Source organism: Nicotiana sylvestris, chromosome 10 (assembly GCF_000393655.2).
Source record: "Nicotiana sylvestris chromosome 10, ASM39365v2, whole genome shotgun sequence".
Lineage (NCBI taxonomy): Eukaryota > Viridiplantae > Streptophyta > Magnoliopsida > Solanales > Solanaceae > Nicotiana > Nicotiana sylvestris.
Genome location: NC_091066.1, coordinates 126,707,039 through 126,722,579, shown reverse-complemented (window position 1 = coordinate 126,722,579; position 15,541 = coordinate 126,707,039). Strand labels below are relative to the sequence as shown.

The 15,541-nt window shown below is 37.2% G+C and overlaps 1 protein-coding gene and 1 non-coding gene across 2 annotated transcripts; one reads left to right on the top strand and one right to left on the bottom strand.

The window, feature by feature from the left end:
• Nucleotides 1-2,063: 2,063 nt before the first annotated feature.
• Nucleotides 2,064-3,002, bottom strand: LOC104244037 (uncharacterized). Its single transcript, XM_009799336.2, has one exon. It carries the CDS (start codon nt 3,000-3,002, stop codon nt 2,064-2,066), a length of 939 nt encoding a protein of 312 aa, XP_009797638.2.
• A 999-nt stretch (nt 3,003-4,001) lies between these two features.
• LOC138880590 (small nucleolar RNA R71) lies at nt 4,002-4,106 on the top strand. Its single transcript, XR_011403319.1, has one exon. It is a non-coding gene; the product is annotated as a small nucleolar RNA R71 (small nucleolar RNA).
• Nucleotides 4,107-15,541: the final 11,435 nt, after the last annotated feature.

Below are 15,541 nucleotides of genomic sequence, written 5' to 3'. Positions count from 1 at the left end.
ATGATATGTTGTAGCAACTCTATGGCGGACCCCATATTTAGCTAGAACATTATTCAACAACCGATTGCAAAAATGAGTCCCCTCATCAATAATTAAGGCACGTGGAGTCCCAAACCTCAAAAATATATTCTTTTTCACAAATGCAGCTACTACCATGGCATCATTTGTTGCCAAGGCAATTGCCTCCACCCATTTCGACACGTAGTCAACTGCTAGCAAAATGTATTTATTTCCTCTAGACGATGGGAATGGTCCCATAAAATCTATCCCCCACACATCAAAGATCTCAACCTCCAAGATTTTATTCAAAGGAATCTCATGCCTCCTTGTGATTATTCCTGTTCTCTGACATTGGTAACACTTCTTAACAAAAGTTGGCCAAAAGAGACCGGATTGTAGTACCTTTGCAGCTGCTCTATCTCCTCCATGATGGCCCCATAAGGTGATGCGTGAAAATCATACAACACTAATTCTACCTCCTTTTCAGGAATGCATATCCTCATCAACTGATCAGCACATTGCTTTTACAAATAGGGCTCATCCCAGTAGTAAAAGTTCACATCATGTAAAAACCTCTTTCTAGATTCAGATTCAATTTCAGGAGGAAGTACCCCACTCACAAGATAATTCACGTAGTTTGCGTACCATGGAGGAGGGTCTTGGGTGATAGCAAAAAGTTGCTCATTAGGAAAGACTTCTTTAATTTGGCCACCCTCCTCTACGTGATCGTGATTTCAAGCCTTGATAGATGGTCAGCTACTTGGTTCTCTATCCCCTTTTGATCTCGTATTTCTACATCAAATTCCTGCAGCAACAAAACCCAACGCATCAATCTAGCCTTAGATTCCTTTTTAGTGGTGGTGTAATTCAGTTGTGCATCATCAAGAGTCTTACTCGCATAGTAGATGGAATAAAATGCCTTGTCCTTCCTCTGGCCTAGCACTGCCCCAATAACAAGGTCACTCGTATCACACATAAGGTTAAATGGTACGGACCAATCAGGTGCCACAATAATGGGAGCATATACCAACTTCTTTTTGAGTTCTTCAAATGCCTTGAGGCAAGCATCATCAAAGTTGAAAGTTACATCTTTTTCAAACAGCCTGCACAAAGGAGTAGCAATTTTTGAAAAATCTTTAATAAAGCGCCGATAGAAACCTGTGTGTCCCAAGAAACTCCGAACACCCTTCACTAAAATAGGTGGAGATAATTTTTCAATCGCCTCCACCTTCGCCTTATCAACTTCAATGCCGCTCCTAGATACTCTATGACCCAACACGATGCCTTCTTGTACCATAAAATGACACTTTTCCCAATTTAGTACCAGATTTGTTTCTTCACAATGGGCCAAGACCTTGCTTAAATTCCTCAAGCAATCATCATAAGAAGAACCAAAAACTGAAAAATCATCCATAAACACTTCCACGAATTTTTCCACCATGTCAGTGAAAATAGCCATCATGCACCTCTGGAAAGTGACTGGTGCATTACAAAGACCAAACGTCATTCGCTTGATGGCAAAAGTACCATAAGGACAAGTAAAAATGGTCTTCTCCTGATCCTCTAGGCATATGATTATCTTATTGTATCCCGAATAACCATCAAGGAAGCAATAATTTCATGCCTGACTAATCTGTCTAGCATTTGGTCAATGAATGGAAATGGGAAGTGGTCCTTGCGAGTTGCTTTGTTGAGCCGTCTATAATCAATGCAGACTCTCCACCCCGTAACAGTGCGAGTAGGAACTAGCTCATTCTTCTCATTCTTAACTACAGTCATTCCTCCCTTTTTAGGCACACATTGAACTGGGCTTACACAGTTGCTGTCAGAAATAGGAAAAATGATACCTGCATCGAGCAACTTGATTACTTCCTTTTTCACCACCTCTTTCATAATGGGATTTAATATTTTTTGCTGCACCATACTGGGGCGGTGTCCATCCTCTAAAAAGATTTTATGCATGCAAAATGATGGACTAATACCCTTGATATCAGCTATAGTCCACCAAATGGCCTTTTTATGCTAGTGGAGTACTTTGAGCAATTTTTCTTCTTGAGTGTTGGTCAAGTGGACGAAATAATCACGGGCAATGTCTCAGAGTTTCCCAAATAAGCATAGCGCAGATGCGCTGGAAGTGGCATAAGTTCTAGCTTCGGAGCTTCTTCAATAGATGACTTAGGAGGGGTCAGAGTGACAGGCCTGTCCAACTCTTCAAATTTTCTAAACCCCTGGACATAACTGCAGGGCATATCCAGTACTTTCTCAACTTCTCCCATCATTTCATCTTCACTATTTTCTCCATCCTCAATCAATACTAGTTCAACAGGATCTACAGGGCTCATATAGGGCACTAACGATGTGGCATCACTCTCAACCATAGAGATCATGGATAACTCTTCATAGTGGGCTGGGAACCTGAGTGCTTTATAAACATTGAACACCTCCACTCGATCACCTACTCTCATCGTCATCTTTCCTTTGCAAACATCAATAATAGCTCGACCCGTGGCTAAGAATGGATGCCCCAAAATAAATGGCACTTCCTGATCAGGCTCGTAATCAAAGATAATGAAATCAGCTGGGAATATGAAAGAACCCACTTGAACTAACACATCTTCAATCACTCCCTCAGGATGAGCAAGGGAGCGATCAACTAACTGTAAGATAACTGTTATTGGGCGTGGCTCACCCAACCCCAACTGTCTGAACACAGATAGCAACATCAAATTGATGCTCGCTCCAAGATCACATAAAGTTCGCCCAACAACATATTTACCAATCGAGATTTGGATAGTGAAACTACCTGGATCCTTCAATTTCTGAGGTAACTCACCCTGAATTCTTGAACTGCACTCCTCAGTGAGTTCCACAGTTTCAAACTCGGTCAGCCTTCTTTTATTTGCCACAATGTCCTTGATGTACTTTGCATATTTGGGTACTTCTTGTAAGATGTCAACCAATGGAATATTAATTTTCACCTGCTTCAAAGTATCAAGAAACATTTTATATGCGGCGTTATCCCTTAATTTCTGCAATCTTTGAGGGAATGGAGGTGGTCGCCTTGCAACCAATGGTGGGGGTTGCTTAGCCACCGCCTCTCCAGTTGGCTTCTTTGGCTCCTTAGCTTTTTCTTATGTTGATTCTTTAGCGGTTGGCCTCTCATCAAAAGTCACCTGTTTCCTCTTTTTAGACTGAACTTCTTCTAATTGTCTCCCATTCCTCAACGACACGGCATAAAGGGCTGCCCTAGGATTTGCTTCAGTGTCACTTGGAAGAGCTCCAACTGGTCTAGTGTATTGAGCACTGGCAAGCTGTCCCATTTGGCACTCCAAATTTCTCATTATTGCAGCTTGGCCTTGCTGTTCAACCATCACTTTTTGAGAGAGGGCTTACTATTCAGCCATCACTTTTTTCAACATGTCTTCAAGGTGACTTTTAGGACTCGCTTGTTGTTCAACCTGAGGTGGTCTATATTGCTGTTGAGGTGCTTGAGGCCTGTATTGATTCTAAGTACCTTGGTTTCCACCCCAAGAGAAGTTTGGGTGGTTCCTCCAGTTGGGATTGTAAGTGTTTCCATATTGGTTTGTTTGGCCCCTATTTGAATTACCCACAAAGCAGACAAACTCTAGGTTAGCGGGGCATATGTCGCTTGTGTGACCCTCTCCACATATTTTACAAAACACTTGAACTTGTTGTACCGATTGTGCTTGTTGCTTGTTAATAATCAAGGTCATTGATTGACTTGATTGGTCAGTGTAAAAATCTGCGCTGATAATGCTGAGACGACATCTAACTCAAGAACTCCTGCAGACTTTTGCACTATGTGTCAGCCCATCTCTCCTTGACAATCCGGATTGCTTTTTGGAGAATTTGTTCAATAATGCATATATCTCGTCAAAGCTTTTCTCCAACACTTGACCTCCAACTGCAGCATCTACCACAATCTTTGTTTCAGGATGTAGACCTTCTATGAAAGTGTGAGCTAATACTTCTCTTGTCTGATTGTGATGAGGACAGTCTCTGATTAGCCCCTTGAACCTTTCCCAAGCTGAGTATAAAGATTCTCCTGCTTTCTGTTTGAAGGCAACTATCTCACTTCCGATCTTTATAGTTTTGCCTGAAGGGAAGAACCTTGCCAGAATTTTTCTTGCCAAATCATTCCATAATGTAATGGAATTAGCTGGTTCTGCCTTTAACCATCTCTTAGCTAAGTGACCCTGTTAGTGATATAAGTATCACTAATCTCCAAGAAGTTCAGAATATGCTGTTGTGGATCCTCGTGTGGAAGACCCATAAACTACCCGTTTGCATGAAGTAGCTGAATTATGCTCTGTTTCAGCTCAAAGTGCCTAGTGATTCTGGGCTTCACAATACTGGAGGTGACATTAGCAATACTGGGCATCGCCATTTCTTGAACAACCATGTGTTGCTCCTCTGCCATGTCCACAGGAAATTGAACAAATGCCTGAATATTATTCGTGTCTCTTGCTTCCCTCAGACCTCCTGTGAAATGTTCTCTCAGGTTAAGGATCAAAGCCTTGAAGTCGGTCCTGGCTTCTGACCCTGCGCATTCAATCAAAGTTCCTAAAATCTGAGCAACAATCAAGTAACGTTAGACTCGATGAAATAAATAATTAAAGCAAAAACTAAAAAATAGTTAATATTCAAGTCCCCGGCAACGACACCAAAAACCTATTGCTCCCAAACACACACACAAGTATACGTGGTCGACAAGTAATACAATAATAAATTGAGTGTCGAACCCACAGAGACTTGTATAAACTACTCACTAAATCACTAAAATTGTTATTCAATCCAGCTAAAATCAAAGTCCAATAATATGATTATATTATACTACTATTCTAAATAACAACTGAATTATCAAGTAACGAGTTGATTGTTGTGTATTCAGTAGAGACAAGTATTCCAAGGTTGTGATCGATTCACCATTCGTATTGTGTTCTAATTATCTCTCCCTTTCATATAATTTACTCATGGTTGCTAATTAATCGATAAATGCTCTCATAGCCTTCTCCTGAAGTACTACTCACCTATTCTCAATAGATTAACGCCTATATTCCTATGAAATCAATCTATTAAGAACGCATTAAGATTACGATCCTAACCACAAATCTGCTCCCCCTAAGGGTTAAGATCATGCTTCCTTCAATTCTTCTCTAATCTAAACACGGCTTTCCCAAGCATAGCATAGATAGTAAATAGAACCTAACTGCTGGCCAGACAATTAAGCAATTAATCACAAAATAGAAGAAACAACCATATATTGGTGAATTATAATCAAGTTCAAGCTAATATCAAACAACAATATTCATGGCTAAATCACAACCCCCGAACACTAGGTGTTTAGTGTCATGCCCTAAACCTTGGGAGGCTGGCACCCGGTGCCGCACTGGCCCGAGCGAGCCACTCTGTAACTCATGCATTCCTTGTGTAACTATCATGGGCCAAATCGCCCCAACTCGTAATGTACAATTGTAAGTGGGCAAATGTTATATTAATAAACCATCGTTCATAAAACATTAATACATATGGGCCGTCAAGGCCTCTAACATACTGTACAACATGAACCTCTGTCTACAAAGCATCTAAGATTATTTGACATCAAATGGGGCAGGGTACCGGCTGACCCATAAGTATGTAGTAAAACTCTAACACGATGACTCATAGACTCGGCTACACTCCGAATAAGGTGGAGTCTTACCGATCCTTCACTGAATGCCAATCTCGTCTACGATGAGGGCTTGCCAAACTGATTATCTATACCTACAGGCATGAATGCAACGTCCCCAACAAAAGGACATCAGTACGAATAATGTACTGAGTATGTAAGGCAGAACTAAAATATACAAATAAGTCAACATTAATTAATGACATATAAGAATCAACCTGCATCTCTGAAGCGCCACCGTATATTCATACTTGCATATATAATTCTTCGCTTTGAGGCTATTATTCATATCGTATGATGCATGACTGCCCGACCGGCCGTAGCGTGATCGTAAATGCATGACTGCCCGATCGGCCGTAGCTCGGTGGTGAATATGTAACTGCCCAACCGGCCGTAGCTCGGTGGTAAATGTGTAACTGCCCAACCGGCCGTAGCTCGGTGGTAAATTAATATGCATGTCTGCCCAACCGGCGGTAAATAATGATACGTAACTGCCCAATCGGTGGTAACTGCCCGACCGGCTGTAGCACGGTGGTAAATACATGAAAATGCATGTACATGTATCACTATATTATAAATATTAACTTCTCTATCATATACCATACACAACTTCATTCAACATTTTAATCATATAGCTCAATAGAGACTTAGGAACATACTTAGACATGCTTGAATATCATTTTATAGGAATGAATAATGTAGATATCCTTAACTACTAAGGGTAGAACCACTTATGAAATAACATTACGTTTACATATTGTTACTTGGATCATGCCAAAAGAAATAAGGGATAGCCTTAACATGTTGTTTACTTCTAACACTCAAAATTGAACAACGGAATGAGGCAAACGGCATCGAAGAACCATGACTGTCTGAGAATAAGGCATTGTAATCCAATATACAGAACCTCCTCAGAATCTTATTCTATATCCGAAATAAAACCTCCTCAGAATCTTAAAATCAGCTCAACTTAGAATTAAAATACTTTCCACCACTAAGAAGAGCTAGCTGGACATGTTGAAAACAGAAAAAGGAAAAGAAGAAAGATAGTAATCCTGTTTCACAAATGATTATTGAGGCCAATTAGAAAAGTGCTAGAGGACATTGTCTTCAGAATCATAGTCCCAGCTGAATTTAAAGAATAGAACACCACCAATCATCACAAATAAGAAGCATGATACCAAAAGAACAATAAAAAAACGTGGCAACATTTTTCTCTAGTTGTATGTTGAACAAATATATTAATCGTGCTAAACTCCATTTGATGTCTTTCAGTGAAGGAAAGGACACATCCAACTGAAGTGGTGTTGGTTTATTCAAGGAGTTAGAAATACAAGCAAAAGATAAACTTTGAGCGCCTGATGTTTGAGTTACAAAGAAGAATAACTCTCGGATCATCCCCATCTTTGTACCAATTAGACGTAGATGCTTCAACTTAATCAGGAAATAAGATGCCAACGAAGCTATTACAAATTTAGCTGGAAAGTCCAGCTTATCTTCACCATCCAAATGAGAGGGAATCGACATGTTCTCCTTTACAAAATAAGGGATGTCTTCTAGCAATGGAATCAAGGATGTATCCAGCACCCCCAATTTCAAGTTGGACCATTTCAATATTTTCCTTCCCCTTGCTGATGATGAGTCACTTAATGTGTTTCTATGTGGCTGCCACGTGGGGTGAGATGGGAAAATTTTAATCTCTATCCATTACTTGTTAGGTAATTAAGTAGTGTTCCGTTACCTGGTAATTAATCAATTATCTGCATAATAAAAAAATTGTCTCAAATTACTTAAAAATTCTACTTATTTTTAATACACTTTATACATCTTACAATAATATACTTTACTATCATGGTCATGTGGTACCATATAAAATTAATACATACACACAAGCACGTATTAATGAATTTAATGTACAAAAATATTTATTTTTATAGAGATATTGTATTACGTGCACCCAAAAGTGTCCGATGATACAGTGCTATGGTATGTAATTCTAACTATTAATAAGAGGGAATAAGCAAATAGGAGGTCAAACATGCCTGAGAGTATTTCAGTAACTTCATGAAAAGTGAGCAAATCATTGATCGAAAAGTAATTGTATTGTAGCTGCTATGTAAAGTTTTCGGTGCCCTGACGAAATTACCCTTGCTTACCTCATCAACCATCAGCCCATCCCTTGTACCACTTTTTGAAGTTTCATTTTTGCCCCTGTTTTGATCCTTTATTACATATTTGCTTATGAGTATGTGTTTTAGTAATTTTGTCAAAGTCTGAGCACAATTTATATTCTGAAAAGTAATAGATATGGTGTCAGAGAGAACCTGACATATTTTTCTCTCTTTTCCCCAATCTCCATAATTCTACTTTTTGACGGACCAGTATATTCTTCTTAGTTTTATCTTTTTAAAATTGCATGGATACTCTACACAAGAATTCAAGCTTTTTACCTCTACTTTAAATAAATAAAACAAGAGACAAGATTTTATAATAAATTATATAATACTGATAAACCCAAGTTAACCCATAGGAAAGGCTAAAACCTCTCTACACAAAAACTAACGACTAAATCTATCTCTACGTTTAAAATGGAAAAGACACAACTTTTTAAAGGAACTTAGAGTTGCAAACTGTTTTTCATTGTTTAACATAACTTTAACAATTCAATGTAAAGTTACGTTCAGTTGTAATACTTCAAAAACGAAAATTTGTTTATTTTTATTTTAAATTAACATAGTTTAATTCATAATACAATAATAATTGTAGCATATAATATTTGTTCTTCCATGCTAAATATCTGTTGTTACTAATAATGGGTTATCCAATATTTGATCTTTAGTTAAAGAGAAAATTATCATGCATATGCTAGATGCCATGTTAGAGTTCAAGAAAATTATCAAAAATTACATTATAAATACTACATTAAAAGAAAGGAATTTTTATTGTGCATTTGTAAATTAAATAAAAGAGAATACATAATTCTAAGGTACATTGGATGGTTTAATTCTACTATTATAACCATGCATTACATCTTGTAAATATACCTAAGCAAAAAAGAATAAAATTATAACAGAAAGAACCAAATTAAACTGAAAGTTTAAAATACCATAAAAATAAAAATGTATAAGAATGAGTCGTTCACCTTTTCAACTATTCAATATTGATTATATGATTTTGTATAACATTGGAATTTTTAATATTTCATGATTACTCTCTAATTTTTTGCGATTTAAATTTCAAAGTTTAATCCGACCTACCCGACCGATTAAACTAAAAATAACCTATATATATATATATATATATATATATATATATATAAAGGAATTTTTATTGTGCATTTGTAAATTAAATAAAAGAGAATACATAATTCTAAGGTACATTGGATGGTTTAATTCTACTATTATAACCATGCATTACATCTTGTAAATATACCTAAGCAAAAAAGAATAAAATTATAACAGAAAGAACCAAATTAAACTGAAAGTTTAAAATACCATAAAAATAAAAATGTATAAGAATGAGTCGTTCACCTTTTCAACTATTCAATATTGATTATATGATTTTGTATAACATTGGAATTTTTAATATTTCATGATTACTCTCTAATTTTTTGCGATTTAAATTTCAAAGTTTAATCCGACCTACCCGACCGATTAAACTAAAAATAACCTATATATATATATATATATATATATATATATATATATATATATGTGTGTGTGTGTGTGTGTGTGTGTATAAAATCTATTTATACCAACTAAGACAAGTAAATTGTAAATTCAATAGACTATTTATATAAAGATTTAGAAAAAATCTTACTATGCAATATAGTGTTTGTGCCCATGCTTAGCATGGGCCATCCTTTACTAGTATATACATAAGCACAAAAATACAGATGTGTCTGTTATTATACATACAAGTATATATACAATTTTATATTTACATAAGGTAGTATTAGTAAATATGTGCAACAAGAATTCAAATAACTAATACAACTTAAATAATGCTTTTATGCACTAACTACACATGGGAAAAGAGATATCTTGATATTAAAAAAAACGTAGAAACTAGTGGTGTTTGCAAAAGCTTTAAACACCAGTAAGATTTATCAAAACTTGCGCATTACATGGAATATATCTAACTCGTAAAGAGCAGAAAACATTACTGGACTTATACAAAAATTATTTGTTGTTAATTGTTAAAATAATATAGATATATCTTAAAGCAATACCAAGAGAGCAACTGAATTGCACTGTACTGGAGGCAGCATTATTTATTTGGAATAAATTGTTAAGTTAATTGCTGAACAAAATCCCCAACCTCACAGTCTCACACAACAAAGGTAAACCGCCAACCGATACTTTCATACTATCGCACTAAGCCCTACCTCAAAACTGCCTCCCAAGAGACATAATCCCTTCGAACTCATGTAGATTTACTACGGCACATCCTGATGCTAAGGTACGGGATGTAACATTTAGTCACTCATGATGTAATCAAACAATTGCATAAGTTTTGAATAATTGAAAATACTAGAAAAGATAAAGAAATCTGAGATGTTCTTGCTCCCGGATGTTTCTTGTGTGTATTTTTCCTCCTAAGTCCGTTTCTCCAGGTCTAAGCTCTGTCAAACGTTAACAAAATAACGTTTTTCCATGTATATATACCAAGTAGGGTCAGGCCTAGACGAAACACCCTTTCCTGCGCGAAATAGGACTCTGAACTCTGTAAAATTTGTACAGGCACGCCGTACCCTGCGGCGCGCTAATGGAGATTATCAGTAGCCTTGCATTTTTCTTGTTAGGCCAGTTTTTACACTCTTGCGCCGCCCCATACGGTAGTGAGAATTTGCGAAAATGCAAAACATGAAAGTTGTATTCCTTTCAAATAGCTTTCCAACGATATATTGTGGAGCCCAAACGGAGTTCTGAGCGAAACGTTATGTGTATTTTACTAGACAATGCGCCGTATGCCCGCTCGATTCTTCGTTTCGTTCTTAACTGTAACGACCCGACTGGTCGTTTTGAGCTTTTGCACTTCGCTCGCCAGTTCTCGGGTATGACTTGCCCCGTGTGGTGTATTATGACTTGTGTAAATCGTTGGTGTTGGGTTTCAGGTTAATCAGAATGAATTTGGAAGAACAATCTCAGTTGAAAGCTTAAAATTTGAAAGGTTGACCAAGATTTGACTTGTTTGTATTTGATCTCGGATTGGAATTTTTATGGTTTGGTTAGCTCTGTTAGGTGATTTGTGACTTATGAGCATGATCGCAATGGGTTTTGGAGTTGTAGAGAAGATTTAGGCTTAAATTGGCGAAGTTGATATTTTGGCGATTTCCGGTTGATAGGCGAGATTTTGATATAGGGGTCAGAATGGAATTCCGAGAGTTGCAGTAGCTTCGTTGTGTCATTTGGGATGTGTGTGCAAAATTTCAGGTCATCCGAACGAGATTTGATAGACTTTTTGATCGAAAGCATAATTTAAGAGTTCTTGGAGTTCTTAGACTTGAATCCTATGTTAAATTGGTGATTTGATGTTGTTGTGAGCATTCAGAAGTTTTGAACAAGTTGGAACGATGTCATGGGATGTGTTAGTACAATTTGTTTGAAGTTCCGGGGGTTCCGGGATGTTTTAGGCCGAAAATCATAGTTGTAGCAGGTCCAGAAAGGTTGCAGGCCTCGGAACTCACTAGCGCGGTCTGCACATGAGGGTATGAGGATTCTGAAAATGTAAATTTTACCCAATTTCAAGACGTGGGCCCGGGGCTCGGGTTTTGGTAATTTCGGGATTGTGTCATATTTTGATTGTTTTCGCTTGGGCTTTGTTCCCTTAGTATATTTTGACGTCCACGTTCTGATTTTGGATAGATTCGACGCGCGTGGAGGCCGATTTGAGGGGTAAAGGCATCGCGAGCTATAGATTTAGCCGGTTCGAAGTGAGTAATGATTGTAAATGATGCTCTGAGGGTTTGAAACCCTGTATTTTCATATCGTAGTGCTATATTAAGGTGAGACACGCGCTCGATGACGAGCGTGGGGTCGTGCACTATTGGGGATTGTGACTTGGTCCGTCCCGATTGATGATTTTACCGCGTATTTGACTGAAACTTAGTTGTTATCCTCATGGTTTGGGCTGATTGCTATATTTGGGCTTTGTGCCAATTATTTGAACCCTTCGGGGATTTTTATTACTATTTTCTCACTGTTTTGACTTATTACTTGAACTCAGTCATGTTATTTTCCACTGTTTTACTACTCAACCATCTTTACTCAGTTTTGAGACTTAAATGATATTTTTAAATGATGTTTTGGGCTGAGAAATACTGTTTTACTATTGCCCGAGGGGCTTGTGATGATTTTTGGACTGAGTAAGGCCGAGAGCCTAGTTGTGAGGATACATTGATACTGATATGAGGCCGAGGGCCTAGATTTGATGCCACACAATGGCTTGATATTGTGCTTGGGCCGTAAGGGGCCCCTCCCAAAGTCTGTACACCCCCAATGAGTGCGGGCACCCATTGTGATGTGAGATTGAGCCCGAGGGGCTGATATTGTTCTGAGATTGAGCCCCAGGGGCTGGTACTGTTCTGAGATGTTGCCCGAGGGGCGGATTCGTTGATACTGTGCCCGAGGAGCGAACTTCTATTTGTTTTTTTACCTTTCAATTACTTGTTTTACTTGTTGAAAAGGGATTTTACTTGACTCTTCACTATTTTACTATTTTAAGTGATTTTTTTACTGCTTTAGTATAGAATGTCTTGTATTTTACGTGTTTTCTTACTTTCAGTCGTTATTTACATTTGTTACTCACTGAGTTGGAGTATTCACTTTACTCCCTACACCCTGTGTGCAGATTCAGACGTAGCTGGTATCGCTCCTGAGTGTTGATTCCTCCAGTTCCATGCGGTTGTTCGGAGACTACGAGGTAGTTGTTGACGTCCGCAGCCCTGTGTCTCTACTTCTCTATCATTTTTGTTTCCTTTCAAACACTTGTAGTAGTTTATGACTTTAGCAGACTAGTATTATGGTTTAGAGATGCTCGTGACTTGTGACGCCTCGATTAGGGCTGTGTCGGGTTGGACGCTTCGCATTGTTATCGATATTTTCGTTATTTAGTATTGTTTAAATCATGTTTAGACTATTTTTATGTTGATTAACTTCTTTAAAAATTGAGTTGGGTTGAACTGGCTGGCCTTGTCTTCATGAGAGGCGCCATCACGACCGAGTTCGGGGTGAGGGTCGTGACATTAACTATCATCCCCGAACACGATCCCGACTTAATTTCTTGGGCTTTTACTTAGACTTCAAAGCTCCAAATCACTTGAATTCCTTCCATAACGCCTACATAGATCGGAATCACTCCTACAAGACATAAAACACATATTTAGTGCAAAACACTAGCGATTAAAGCTCAAACTCAATTAAAGTGCAGTAAATTAGAGTGTAATAAGCAACTAAAATACACATATTATAGCCTATCATCAAATTGCTACTTGTTTCCTCAGTAAAAATATCTTATTTATTGTGTACGTTATTCTACAATGTGTATACCTTCTAATTATTTTTTCACGAGATAATTCCATATTCATTGGATAAAAAATTATCATATTTTGCGTAATATGTAGAATTTTGACGTCAAAGTATACTTTTTTTTGACGAATATGTCGTATTTTGGTATACACAATTTAGTTGATTTCGATTGCTTAAATTTTAGGAGATAACTAAATTGTTTCTAAATATTAATAAATCAATTAAATGGTTAATTTCTAAATATTAGAAAATAAATCAAATGACTATGTTATTCAGTATGAATAATATTTTCAAAGGGTCAAAAAGATAAACAATATTTCGTTAAGGGCATTCGTGCTTTTAATATAATTAATCTTAGAGTACGCGCTTTATGCGTATACCCTATATAATAAGTATAATTTTTTTAACAATTACGTAGCTATTATTAAATAATGTGTTTGAGTTCTTGAACAAAAAGTAAAGAATTGTTTCTTGCGTTAGGGGTTCGTGCTTTTATAATAATATAGAAAATATAAATATTTTCTTACTCGAACAACATTTTTTCTCTTCATCAATTGTTTGTATAATATTTAAAAATTGCATTAAATATTAAAAAATGTATTTAGTTAAGTACATACATCTCCTTTTTAATATGTAACATCCCGACCGGTCAATTTGAACATTTGCATTCCGTTCGATGGTTTGAGTTCTTGAGTATTTTCATATGATGTGTTATGACTGGTATGTATGGTCGGTTTTGGTTTTCGACTGATTCATGATTGATTTAGAAGAATGATTCTTAAATTTAAAAACTTTAAGTTGGAAGAGTTGAACAAGTTTGATTTTTATGTGTTTGACCTCGGATCAGAGTTTTTATGGTTCCGTTAGATCCAGATGGTGATTTTGGACTAGGGCATCTACCTGGATTTGTATTTGGATATTTCTAGAAGATTTTGACACTAATTGACAAAAGTTGGCAATTTAAAGGTTTGGAAAGTTTATAGGTTTGACCTGGAGTTGACTTCGATGTTATCCGATTTGGATTGTTATTATAGGAGTTGGAATAGGTTCATTATGTCATTCTAAATTTGTATGCAAAATTTGAGGTGATTTCGAGTTGTTTAGACGTGGTCGACATAAGTTTGGAATTTGAAAATTTGAAATAGTTCATTAAGCTTGATTTGAGGTGCGATTCGTGGTTTTGATGTTGTTATGTATGATTTGAGGCCTCAAGTAAGTCCTTATTATATTTTGGGACTTGTTGGAATATTCGGACAAGATCCCGAAGGGCTCGGTGTGTTTCGGATTAATTTCAGACCATTTCAGAGGTTGCATGAGTTACTGGTTTTCTGATGCTACAGTTGAGCTTCGCGATCGCGGGAGGATAGTCGCAATTGCATTGAGTATTTTGTCAGTTGGGTTGGTTGTTAATTGCGTTCACGTGGGAGCCATCACGTACACAGATAAGGCAATTGGACTGGAGGAGATTGTTCTTCACATTCGAGTAAAGTCAGCCACATTCGCGAAGAGGAGCTGGGAGCTGGTGATGTTGCTTTCGCGATCGCGTGGTATATATCGCGATCATAGAGGGTTGGCTGAGTTTTGCGCGATTGCGAGCCTGGGCCCGCAAATGCATAGTATATTTTCTGGCAGTGTTCACTTAGTGATTCGCGATCGCAACTGGGTCTCGCGATTGCGAAGGGTACACCTGAAGAAGAAGTATAAGATATTATTTCGCACTTTGAGTTTATTTTATCATAATTTGAGATCTGGAGCTTGGATTTGGGCGATTTTGAAGAGGATTTTCACCATTTGGATTGAGGTAAGTGTTCTTGACTCGGTATTAATTATTATTCATGATTCAATCTTAGATTTTGGTATTTGATTGATGAATCTAAAAGAGAAATTAGGGGGTTTTGTCAAAACCTTTTTAAAGTAAATAATTGTGTTTTGAACATCAATTCGGAGTCGGAATTAGATGAAATTAGTATGGTTGGACTTGTATTCAAATGGGTTGTTAGAATTTGTGAGTTTTATTGGGTTCCGAGGTGCGGGCCAATGCTGGCTTTTTGGTTGACTTTGAGTATTTGATTCAAGATTCGACCTTTATCGTTTAGGTTTATTTCCTATGGTATTATTTAATATTTATGAGTTATATTTAGCTAGTTTCGAGCCGTTCTAAGGTTGATTTGTGCGGGATGGTGCTTTTAGAGTATCAATTTAGCTTGCTTTAGATAAGTATCTTACCTAAACTTTGTTGGGGCACAAGTTACACGAGTTATTTGTGATAGCTACGTGCTATGGGTGGCACATATGTGTGGGGTTAAACCCATGTGCGTGCATT

Excerpts from the sequence above, each read along its gene's own strand:
- LOC104244037 (XM_009799336.2), bottom strand. The coding sequence starts at position 3,002 with ATGTTTCTTGATACTTTGAAGCAGGTGAAAATTAATATTCCATTGGTT.